At 36.7% G+C, this 11,697-nt stretch overlaps 3 protein-coding genes across 5 annotated transcripts in view; 1 reads left to right on the top strand and 2 right to left on the bottom strand.

Moving 5' to 3' along the window:
- The window catches only part of LOC107556926 (probable phospholipid-transporting ATPase VD), a 25,370-nt gene extending 22,512 nt beyond the window's left edge, over positions 1-2,858 (bottom strand). For 2 of the 3 annotated variants that reach the window (XM_016240183.1, XM_016240185.1), the window contains exons 1-3: positions 2,838-2,857; positions 1,202-1,730; positions 897-1,091 (exon numbers count right to left, since the gene is read on the bottom strand). In XM_016240183.1, coding sequence (XP_016095669.1) covers positions 897-1,091; positions 1,202-1,575 — 569 coding nt within the window. In that variant the 5' untranslated portion in view covers positions 1,576-1,730; positions 2,838-2,857. Of the gene's footprint in view, positions 1-896; positions 1,092-1,201; positions 1,731-2,837 lie in introns of all 3 variants that reach the window. The other variant, XM_016240184.1, reaches the window with a different exon arrangement.
- A 670-nt stretch (positions 2,859-3,528) lies between these two features.
- commd8 (COMM domain containing 8) lies at positions 3,529-6,246 on the top strand. Its single transcript, XM_016240186.1, has 5 exons — positions 3,529-3,665; positions 4,824-4,979; positions 5,102-5,254; positions 5,374-5,529; positions 6,218-6,246. Exons 1-5 carry the CDS (start codon positions 3,621-3,623, stop codon positions 6,236-6,238), a joined length of 531 nt encoding a protein of 176 aa, XP_016095672.1. The 5' UTR covers positions 3,529-3,620; the 3' UTR covers positions 6,239-6,246.
- Positions 6,247-8,993: 2,747 nt separating this feature from the next.
- Positions 8,994-10,880, bottom strand: LOC107556905 (gamma-aminobutyric acid receptor subunit beta-1-like; the record flags this gene model as incomplete). The annotated part of the gene is made up of 3 exons (XM_016240148.1): positions 8,994-9,748; positions 10,348-10,598; positions 10,728-10,880. Coding segments are annotated over 3 exons (752 nt in total), but the record flags the coding sequence as incomplete, so codon positions are not given.
- Between the last annotated feature and the right edge of the window lie 817 nt (positions 10,881-11,697).

Here is an 11,697-nt window from a genome sequence, read left to right on the forward strand (position 1 = left end):
CATGATGAAGCTCATTTCCAAAAAGTGTTATAAGTATAAAAAAAATAAAATAAAAAAAAATAAAAAAAATGAATTGATATAAAGCTTAAATAAAATAACATGTAATTGTGGAAAACTTTACAAAATTACAAATGTCACCTTGGTAACTAACTGGAATTAAATACATTTAAATAAAATTATTGAAGGTAAAACTAAAATAAAAATGAATTAAGCCTTAATAAAATATAAAAAGATAACGACAAAAATTACAAAACAATATAAAATTACTAAAACTATAATTATAACGAAAAATGAAAATATAAAAATAAATGCTAATTCAAAATATGAATAAATGTTTTTATAAATGTATAAATAACACTGAATAAAACTTATTCCAAATAACCTCATCACTTCATTTTGAATGGATTGTGGTCAAAGTAACAAAATGAAAAAAATTAATTGATGGCTGAGTGGTCTCAGAATGATGAATATTTTGACATTTTAAATCACTTTGTAACCATTTGCATGGAACCTTTGCATGGCAGATCGCATTGCGTTACTTTGATCCATCAGTAAAATAGTCATTTTTAATTTCAAAGTGAAAAAGACAACAGACAGTGGTCTTGCAATCTGTATCATTCTACAGTATAGGCCTCATAGTTATTCATCAGTCTTTGCCTGGTAGAACACAAGCTACCCTCACTAGGCAGTTACCTTGAAACAGGTCATCATGCAATATGGGGAAAACACAGGGAAATAACCAAATATAAGTTACTATGTGTATTCCTCAAATCAGAAAAGAAAGGAAGTTACAAAACTCACCCAAAACACCCACACAGTAGCAGAAACAGTGTCACATGATCATGAAAGTCTTATCATTGACCACATCATATTAACAGGGATGAACAAATACTGACCCACTGTAGACATGTGTTAGTGTGTTGTTTATTTTCTTGTCATAGCGGTAACGTCTGTAGTCCTCCATGGCGTCTTTGAAGGCAATGACTGCGAGCACCACGGCTAGCGGGATCATGGTAATCTCCTTCTGAAATGCTTCCACCACTGGGACCCAATTCAGCAACACCAAGAACAGAAAGTACAGATTTGCTGCTCTATAGTCAGAAACCAAATGTGTCAGTAACTCACACAAAAAAACATAAACAACAACACACTATCAAATAATTTAGACAATACATGATATATATTCAGCTCAATATCTGACCTGTGAAACTGCTGGAAAAGATTCATGGGTATGAAGCTGATGAGGGTGTACTTGGTGGTCCGGATGCTGTTGTCTTGAAAGCCCTTGGAGAAGCTGTGGTACTCCGCTTGGTGTGGATCACATTGTGACACCACCACTCTTCTCTTTCCAGTGAGCCGCTGAACCAGAGGGTCCTGAGCGTCCAGACTACTCTTCGCAGGAAGTGATGAAGGAGGAGAGTACCAGCCCCTCCTCCTGTCTGTGGATATCAGCTGCAGACATCTGTGACGAACCCAGTAGAGTCGCTCCATGAGGATGATGAGATCCCAGAGCCTGAGGAGACAAAATGGCGAAGTCCCCGTGTACGCTACAAACAGCCCACCTCCTGAACACATAAACAATAATTAATATAAATCCGTACAGTAAATGACTTGCAACCTGCCATTTCTTCTCTTTTTGAATCCTGTTGAACAGGCTTAACTTGTGACAAAGCAAACCGCAGAAGTTGTGCCTGGAGCGAATACCATTTTCAAGTTAACCTCATACTTCCCTATAACAAGGGAAGAGGAAGAAGTGTTTGACTAGATTCAAATAAACCATCTTACATTTCACATAGGCCAAATTACAAGAGGTTTCGCTCTGTGGCAGACATACTGCAAGAATGACATGACCCGAAATGAGGAAGGAGGAAAAAGTCTCTAAAACAAAAACGACTATGTACAAAACACTAAGCAGATAACAGGTGACCATGGACATATTTTATTGAACTGGTTTTCTAAACAAAATAAGAACAACCAAATAGTAACAAACAAATAAATGTAAAAAAAGCATTAGATGAAGACTTTATCTAGCTTAACTAACCAAGAACTAGTATATTCTATCATCTACCCAGCATTGGTGACTAACCACATCTAACGCTAACCACATCATTCTACGCCAACTCTTCTGCTATTTGCTGCAAAATCAAAATTAGAATTAATATAATAAATTCTTCAACCCTGTAAAGCTTGACATATTAAGTAAAAGTCAGAAAAAAATAAATTTTACTGTTATTTACCTGGCCTACAAGTAAGATGAAATTCAGAATTCTTGTAATGTAAAACAATGATCTTTGTAATAGTATAGCAGAGCACTTACAAAAATTTACATAAATATCAGTTGTCGCTCTGTATGTCCAAATAATATGTCTTCAGTAAGATGATATTTAAATGCTTAGATTTGCGCAGTTTCTGCCGTTTTAATTGGGGGAAACATATAATGCAATGCAATACAATAATGACTGCGAGATGTACAAACAAATGTTTCTCAGTTTGTGCAAACAAATGTTTCAGTGAATCACGTGCTACTCATAAGACGGGAAAAGATCGCGATGAAAATATCATGGTGCTTTAAATGTTGGTTTTAAAAAGAGAAAAGCTCCGTTTTTACACATCCGGAAACACATTCACAGACACATATGAAGCGTGTACAATAGATGTGCATGTGACCTCGAGTGAATGCAGGTCAAAAAGAGTGTAAAATCATAAAATGTTTATGTCGGCTTTATGGCCCAGTATGTGCATGCACTTCTTAAATGACCCAATAAAGACTGAGGCGTCTGGATGGGAAACAAGGCAGCAGCCAATGCATATTTAAGATAACAAAGCCTTAAACTTACCGTCGAGTCATGGACTTGGCCTGTAAAGTCTCATTCGAGGACCTGTTTAGTACGTAGTCGAAAAGTACTGTTGTATTTAATTGTTATATGTCTACAGTGACCTCCGAACTTTTTCCCTGCATGAGCTCGCCTAGCGCGTGAGGATCCTGTGTGCTCTGATCAACAGCCACAGGCGCTCCACACACATCCACCCACACGTTTCCAAGTTTCTCTTTGCGCAACACGTATTATCATGCTTTGGCAAGCGAAATAAAACAGAATCCTTTTTTTTTTTTGGGTCGTAAAATGTATATAACCGTAATTACCTACCAGCATTTCCAAAGAATTATAAGTACAATATATAATTTCTGAATAGTACATCTTGTAACCAAGACTACATTTAGTCTTTTTGTTTTAAGATGTGGGAAAAGTTTGTACAAAAGCTGTATTTTTTAAAAATTGTATTTCAATTGTGTAAAAATACATTTATTTTAAATCTGGATCTAATTTCAAATGTTTACTGTTAATTTATCATTTTAAACTTTTATTTTGAAATTGTATGAACGACTACTTCCGGGTTTTTTTATTTTTAAGTTTTGTAAATGTGACAACATTGAAATAGTTAGACTATAACAGGTTAATATTATTAATATGTCAAAATTTTCATTAATAAATCCCAACCATAGATATGTATCTTATATGATCCCAACAGTGTGCAGCGCCACATCCTGAAGACGCGACAGAAGTCACGTGACGTTCGCTCAGCTGACATCCTTGGCGCTGAGGAAGACGACTGACAGCATTATGATAACATTTCTCGAAAAACTACCATCTGAAGAATGTCCTAAAGTAAGTAACAGCAGTTTCCTACACATAATACTATTTAGCAAATAATACACATGCACAAGTAGATGCAGTCATTCTGTTCTCGCGTCAGTAGCACATGCCATCAGTTTGAGAACAGCCATGCTGCCCGTAATAATATTGCGTTTTACTCATGAAATTGTTTAATTTAAACCGTCTAATTGGTGAAAACAAATGAACATTTAAACCAGATACTGTTATTTAGATGTATAGTTCATTTCTGACTTGTGGATTATTTACCTTAAAAATCAATTTGAAGTCTTTCACACAAAAAAAAGATATGTGGTTTAAAATTGCGGTAAATCTGTAAAAGATTATTGAAATGTTTAAAGCAGACCCAAGTTAATGGAAAAAATATAACCTTATGAAATATGCGTCGGCCCTGATGCGTGCCATATTAAGCAATAAACATTGTGGCCACATTTCATATTTTGAATTGTATATTTACTCGAGAAATTAAAATTATATACAATTATGCAACTTAGCATTTGAAAGTCAATATTTTATTACTTTTAGCATTATTGTACACTACCATTACAGTTAGTAGTATATGACTTAATGCCATTGCTTGACAGTAACAAATCACAAATTGGCAAAACTTCATCATACTGTACAAGTTCAACACTGAAAGGGGCGTAACTAACCCATACTCAGAATTTGTGCTCTGCATTTCACCCATCCAAGTACACACACAGCAGTGAGTAGTGAACACACAAACATAATTTTGTTGTTAAGGAGTGTGCAGAGTGTGGTGTCAAGCTGAGTGTGGGTATTGAAGTTATTGAGTGTGGAAGAGAGTGCTGTTCATTCACTCCCTTGACCTACATTTCCTGCCGGAACGGTACTGAGACTCAAACCCATGACTTTCAGGTTACAAGTCCGACTCTAACCAAAGTAGGTGAATGAACAGCGCTCTTTTCCACCCTCATTACCCACAACTGAGGTGCCCTTGAGCGAGGCACCGAGCTCCAAATAGCTCCTGCATGCCACAGCAAAAGTTTGCCCACTGCTCCGGGTGTGTGTTCACTACTCACTTCTGTGTGTGAGCACTTGGATGGGATGAACGCAGAGGACAAATTCCAAGTACGGATTACCATACTTGGCCTACATGTCACATACTTCAACTCCTTTTTGTATTGTCAGCTCATACACCGGGTGGTGGATGGGGTGTGCGGCCGAAGTGTTCCGAGGCGAACAGATTACGGTGAACGGTGGAGTCTGACAGAATGGGTGGAGTTAATGAACACTCTCTCCTCTTTTATCCGCTTTGCTGTAGGAAGGGGCTGTTCAGATCAAGAGGCAAGTAGATGAATCTGACCAGACATATAAACATATCTGTGTACAGAATCATGTCAGTGTTCAAGCAGATTTAGTGGTTGACTAAACATGACTAACTGATTATTTTGCACACACGCCTAAAGATCCAGGAGCTGCTGAGTGATTTGGACACGGCACATGCTGAGGCTGTTCTCCAGTGTGTGCGCTCCAGGTTTGATGAGATCAGACATGCTTTGGTTGACAGAACCAATGGCATCTCAAGCACACAGCTTCAGGACTTCAACTGGCAGTTAAAGGTGCACCAAGCACATATATACACGCATGCATTTATCACAGTGAAAAGATCATCTATTGATTTTCCCATTTGATGTTTGCTTTCTTACTTCCTCTTCCCTTTCCTTCTGTCTCACTCTAGCTGGCATTATCCAGCGACAAGCTGTCAGCTTTAAACACTCCTCTGCTAAATCTCAGTCTGGACCTGAAGGAGAATGGAATTCAGAGAATGGTGAATATAGAAATGAACAAAGAGGAGCTGCAAACTCTCATCAGTGCACTAGAGGCTGCTAATAAGGTAATGTTTCAAGGAATAGGTCACCCATAAATGGATATTTACTCACCCTCAGGCCATCCAAGGTGTAGATGAGTTTGTTTGTTAATCAAAACAGGTTTGGAGAAATTTAGCATTACATTATTTGCTCAGCACTAGATCCTCTGCAGTGAATGGGTGCCGCTTGAACGAAAGTTCAAACAGCTGATAAAACATCACAATAATCCATAACAAATCTCTAGTCTTCCATCTATGAAAATCTGTTTGTAAGCAACTAATCCATCATTAAGCCATTTTTATCTTCAAACCATTGCTTTTGATAGAGTCCTCTATCAATATTATTGCATTCTTCAGTGAAAAATTCTGATCAGGAGAGAAATATGCACTGATCAAGCACTGTTTATAGGTGAAAATAGTTCTAAGCAAATAAATTGGTAGATTATGATGTAAAAAGACAACAGGGGATAGACTTTCATTATTATGGAATATGGATATAGACTGGTATTTTGGCTGGAAGCCAACAGCTTGAAATTAAAAGCTCATTAATGATGGATCTCTTTATTACAAATATGCAGCTTTTTGCTTCAAAAGATGTTAATTAAAGGACTGAAGTTGAGTTTTTATCAGGTAAAATGTTGAAAGGTAATGGCCTGTAAATAGACAATAGTGGCACCTACACTTAACTCTCCTGGCATTATGTGTCCTATTCTAGGTTGTGTTGCAGATGAAATGAAGATACCAGCGAAAGATGGTTCTGTGCCATCATACTTTTCATTATGAGACAATTGCCTGCATGTGGGCAAACGGAAACCTTACGGACAGAACCAAGAACCTGTCAGTGTCTCTCCTGAGGTGTTCATGAAGGACTGAATATTATTGTTCAAGCTCCATCAGTATGGACCACAGTTGACTTGAAGTTGCCTAAGTAATGGTGGCAGGGTCGTTTTGAGGCTGAGTATTTTTCACTATGAAAAACTAAATGCCTGCCACAGATCTTGCTTTCAATTCTCCATGAAATGCAAATGCATTTTGATTTCACAACCCAAAAGGTTGCCTTTCTAAATAAAGTAACTAAAAACATTGAATGTCAACACTTGAGTGTTGAGTTGTATCTTTTTTGCCAATGCAAGTCAACACTGACTAATAGGCAGAAACCCCCAGACTTTTTGACGCGATCATGTGACACCACTCACTTGTAATCCTGATTAATAGGTGTGGTGTGCACATGTTGAAGTGGATTAAATCAAGTAAGTTGTATTAATGGAATTTTGTCTTCATTACTGTCAGATCATCTTAATAGGTTAATTCCCTGAAGAGCCAAAGGTGGTTGGTTTATGAGAACAATTAACCCTTTTCAGTGTCCGTAATTGATTATTAAACTTCCCAGCTCACAAAAACACCAATGCCATGTGGTAATGCAACAAAAAAGCAATCGAGTACAAAAATCAGCTCTTCCCATTATGCTTGGTGAGATATTTTATTTGAATTCATTCAAAATGTCTATGATTTAAAATAAAGTCTCCTTAAGAACAACTGTGGTTGCAGTCCTAGGCTTACAAAACACCACGTATGAATGATAGATATATCTAATATAACTTCACTTTTATGTGTATGTGTTTGTGTATTCATGCTGATTCTGGCTGGAGCGTGTGAATATGCTTTGTTTTTACATTGTCAGTCTTTGATTAGCATTAATGGAGAATTTCGTAAAGTTCATTCACTCCTGGACAATAAACTGAGCAGCTCATGTCCCAGTCAGATTGTCACTGAAACAAAAAGAGTGTTGCAATGCAAGCAATTTATTAACATGCCAAATGCATTTTATGTATTTCTAATATTATACTGAAATATTAATGCAGGGCATTTGAAAAGCCCTTGAAAGTACCTTTATTTTTAATTATGTGTGGCACCCTTAAGTAATATTTGTTCTATAGAAAAGTGGAAATCCATTCAGAATATTTCTACTCTGCTGTTGCATGCTAAACCCTGTAAAATACTTTTTTTTTTTCTTGAAAGGCACAAGTTCCGCCATAAAGAAGAAAAATCTAATTTGTTATTAAGTCCCATTAGCCATTTTGGTGAGCTTGGATAATATATAACTCGCAGTGAATAGCAGTTTAAAGCTAAAATGCAAATGTGAAAGGTAAATACTGTGAAGTCACTTCCTATATAAATAGTTATAACTACATCCCTAAAACAATGCCCATATCTAAAATCATAGCTACATTTTGATTGCAATAATGTTAGGAATGCTGAGTCAAATACTGAACAACAGGAAATAAAATATCACTTTCCTGAAACCGTTTTGTCTTTTAACCTCTTGCTAATGAATCTGGATTTGATATATTGGGCTTTACAGTATAAAATTCAACTGCTGCTATGAATGAAATATGCAGGATTTGTTGGTTTATAAGAAAAAGTAGAGAAAAACATGATGACATCATTCATCTTTCAATACCTGATTTGTTTTAATGTACAAATTTACAAACTGTGAGGACTTTAAACTCGTATCTTGCTTATCATCATGTGTCGTCATGCTGATGTAAGGACATCCGTTCGACCGTCCGACTGATGTAAACTATTATCTCTTGTTCACACAATGTTAGAGACAGATAATATTTTTTTGAAGTGTAGCCTTAGCCAAGCCCTATAAATACTGTAACCCAAACGATGAGCTCTTTTGCCCATTTCTTGCTAGCGGAGTTGCTAAAGTCTTACTAAGACAAACAGGTTTAATCTACAGTATGTGATGTGTCTAAACTGGGGCAGAAGGTCTTGATTTTAAAGGAATGTTCCAGGTTTTCGTTCAAGTTAAGCTCCAACAACTGACTATGAAATTACTTTTTAAGGGATTACTATTAGAGGTAAATTAACTTGTCTTCAGTAACTATAAAAGTATATGATACTGTACATTTAGTCTTGTAGGTGGAGCTTGCTCCATGTAAGCAGAGTACAACTGTTACATCAATTTCAGGTATCCATGAGCATATCGTCCGTATTTACCAGCATGCCATGCCAATATGAATGACTTATGTTATGTGGTATTATTATTATTTCAATTGTCTGGCACATGTACTTCCATTGTAAGTGTCTTACTGTAACCACATTTAAATACTAATACCACAAATACCAAACAGAATTAGGCTGACACTTCAAGACTTTTACTAATCTTCCTAATCTTTTGCCAGGGTCATATTGACCTCAAACAGAAACAATTTCACTATACTCAATAACTTGCTTTTCTAAAAAATACCCAAATGCTTGCATTGTTGTAAAACAAAGTGATAAATCTTTAATTAAATCTACAGTGTATAAAAGTACCAGAAAAAAGTCATTTGTAATTCCTTTCCCAATTGCAATTATTTATTATAAAAACCTGAGGGATTAGTTAAAATCATTTTCTGTTGTAATGAAATTTATACCACTAATGTTGTCAATACAGCTTGTAATAAACCAAGAACATCCCTTTAAGACCTTCAGTCCTCCAATATATGCAAGATGGATGATGAAAACAACTTCCAAATGCTGTTTTAAAGATTTAAGCCTGTCTACAGCTGCAGGTCAGTCGTCTCAAAAGAAAAGCCTTTTTCTCTCCATTGTGAAGCTGTACTTTCTGCAGTCAGTGAAACTGATCCTGCAGTTAAGTGCAAAAATCTGTGACCATTTTAAACTAATATTTGTGACATAATCTACAATAAACAGCTTTAAAAGTTGGGTAGTCATTTTAAGTTATTTTGTCTTATTTAAAAATTATAACAGATTTATTTGATATATGCTTTATAGTTTACCAACAGAATACACCTCCTCCTCCTGTCTGACTGACGGTCAAAACCACAAGGAGGGTAAGAGAGCCTGACCTGATGTGTGAATGGCTGGGTCGAGCCAGTGCTGCTCCCTAGTGGACATAATACAACCAGTATACTAAGTTGAAGAAGGTGTAGGTGATGGGAAAGATGACACGTGACCACTTGTCGATGGCGTTTACGTCTGTCAGGTCTGGAATCTTCACCTTTAGCTGAGCGGCTCGCCTCCTTAGGCGACTCTTTTTTCGTGCCATCGGCCTCTCGACAGAGGCAGTGGGCCGGCCGTAGAGGTCCCGACCTGTAAGGGGCTTACGGTATTGGATGCTGGCACTATCATAAGAGAACATGGTGTTCCTCGGGTCCCCAAGAGCACCTAACATCTCTGCCCCGCTAAGGCGCAGGTCAAGGTTTGTCAGGGGAATGTTTCCATGAACATCAACCTTTAATGGAAAAAAAGAGTATATAAGCAAAGAAAAGAGGTAAGCTTTAGTGATTATTCTTACAAAAAGGTTTATACATAAAACCAACAGCAACTTTGAAAAAAATCATTTTTTACAGTGTAATGAAAAAATTAATTGGTGCAACTTGAAGTAAATGTGGAACAGGTTAAAGGGTCAAAGAGTGGAGAGAAGAGTTTACGTGAACTCGTGGATATTCAACTGTACTCTTTTACATGGATATTCAACTGTACCTAACGTTGAACTATGGAACAGCTTTAGAACACTTGGAATATAGTTCACAAGAACTTTGTGGGGGGGGGGGGGGGGGGGGGTAATTTCTCAGCCAATACTGATGTGCGATTATCCAGATGAACTATCTATAACAAGCACATCATGCAATTAATCAGATTAAAATTGTAATCACAGCCCTACCAAAGAGACAGGGGGGGGGTTTCATGGGGCTTAACAATAAAGAATATTAAATGCAGAATATCATATTTGGATCGGTCTCCTCTGTCCAATACCCGATCTGGCAGAAAATGCCAGTCTCGTAGCCGATACCGATACCGAGTAATGGATCGGTGCATCCCTAGACCCACCTGAACTTTGTTACTCTCCAAGCGACTCTTCTCATTGTTGCTTTTTGCAGCTTTTTCTGCCACTTTCTTCTGCAAGTGTGGACCACGGCCGAAGAATATGTAGTTGACGAAGGCATACTCGAGCAAGGCCAGGAACACAAAGACAAAGCAGCCCATCAGATAGATGTCTATGGCCTTCACATAAGGGATCTTGGGTAAAGTCTCCCTAAGATGAGTGTTGATTGTGGTCATAGTCAGAACGGTGGTGATTCCTAAAGTATTACAATGTTTGAAAAAGCTTATTTAGAAACCGGTTGACATCAAAAGTAAATTTAAGAAGTATTGGGAAAAAGTGAGGTGAAGAGAAAGTGCAACGAAAGTGTGCTCACACAAACACACACCTAGCGCAACTCTTGCAGCGGAAGCATCATAGTTGATCCAGAAAGAGACCCAGGACAGGATGGTGATCAATGTTGAGGGCATGTAGGTCTGCAGGATGAAATATCCAATGTTTCTCTTCAGTTTAAAACTGAGAGACAGACGAGGATATGACCCTGAAAGTGAGAAATGAAAGTACTTTCAGTGTAGTACACAAAAACACATTCTGATGAGAAACCTTACAGTACACTAACATTCAAAGAGTCAGTCAGATATTTTAATGTATCTCTTATACTCAAAAAAATCGAAAATACAGTAAAACAGTAATATTGTGAAATATCATTACTATTTAAAGCAACTGTTTACTATTTGAATATATTTAATATTTATGATGCCAAAGCTGAATTTTCAGCCGTCTTCAAAGTCACATGATCCTTCACAAATCATTACGATATGCTGATTTGATGCTTAATATTTTTATGGAAACAAGGATATCTTTTTTTTTCAGGATTATTTAATGAATAGAAAGTTAAAAAGAACAGCATTTATTTCAAACAGAAACTGTTTTAGAACTTTTCTGTCACTTTTGATCAATTTTAATGTATCCTTGCTGAATAAAATAATTAATTAATTTTTAAAAAAAATCTTACTGCTGGTATACAGTATACATTGTGGTTGGTCATGTAGCGAATCAGCTCATGGGGAAATATGAATAATTAATCATAACTAGTTATAAATATTTAGATCCGCTGTAGATATTTACTTGACCTCTCAGGGTCAACTATCTGTCAATTCTAAGAACGTTAATTTCCTGGTTAAAGGAAATAACTTTCTTACTGTACAACTCTACACAGAGCCTGTAGCATAAATCTGCATGATTAGGGACTCCAGTTATGAGCAAACAATGAACAACGTCAAGTGTGATACAAGTAAGACTTTATTAACCACATAAACACTTAAACTAGTCTAACATACTACATAAACACTGAAACT

Source organism: Sinocyclocheilus grahami, unplaced genomic scaffold (assembly GCF_001515645.1).
Source record: "Sinocyclocheilus grahami isolate Dianchi unplaced genomic scaffold, SAMN03320097.WGS_v1.1 scaffold583.1, whole genome shotgun sequence".
Classification (NCBI taxonomy): Eukaryota; Metazoa; Chordata; class Actinopteri; order Cypriniformes; family Cyprinidae; genus Sinocyclocheilus; species Sinocyclocheilus grahami.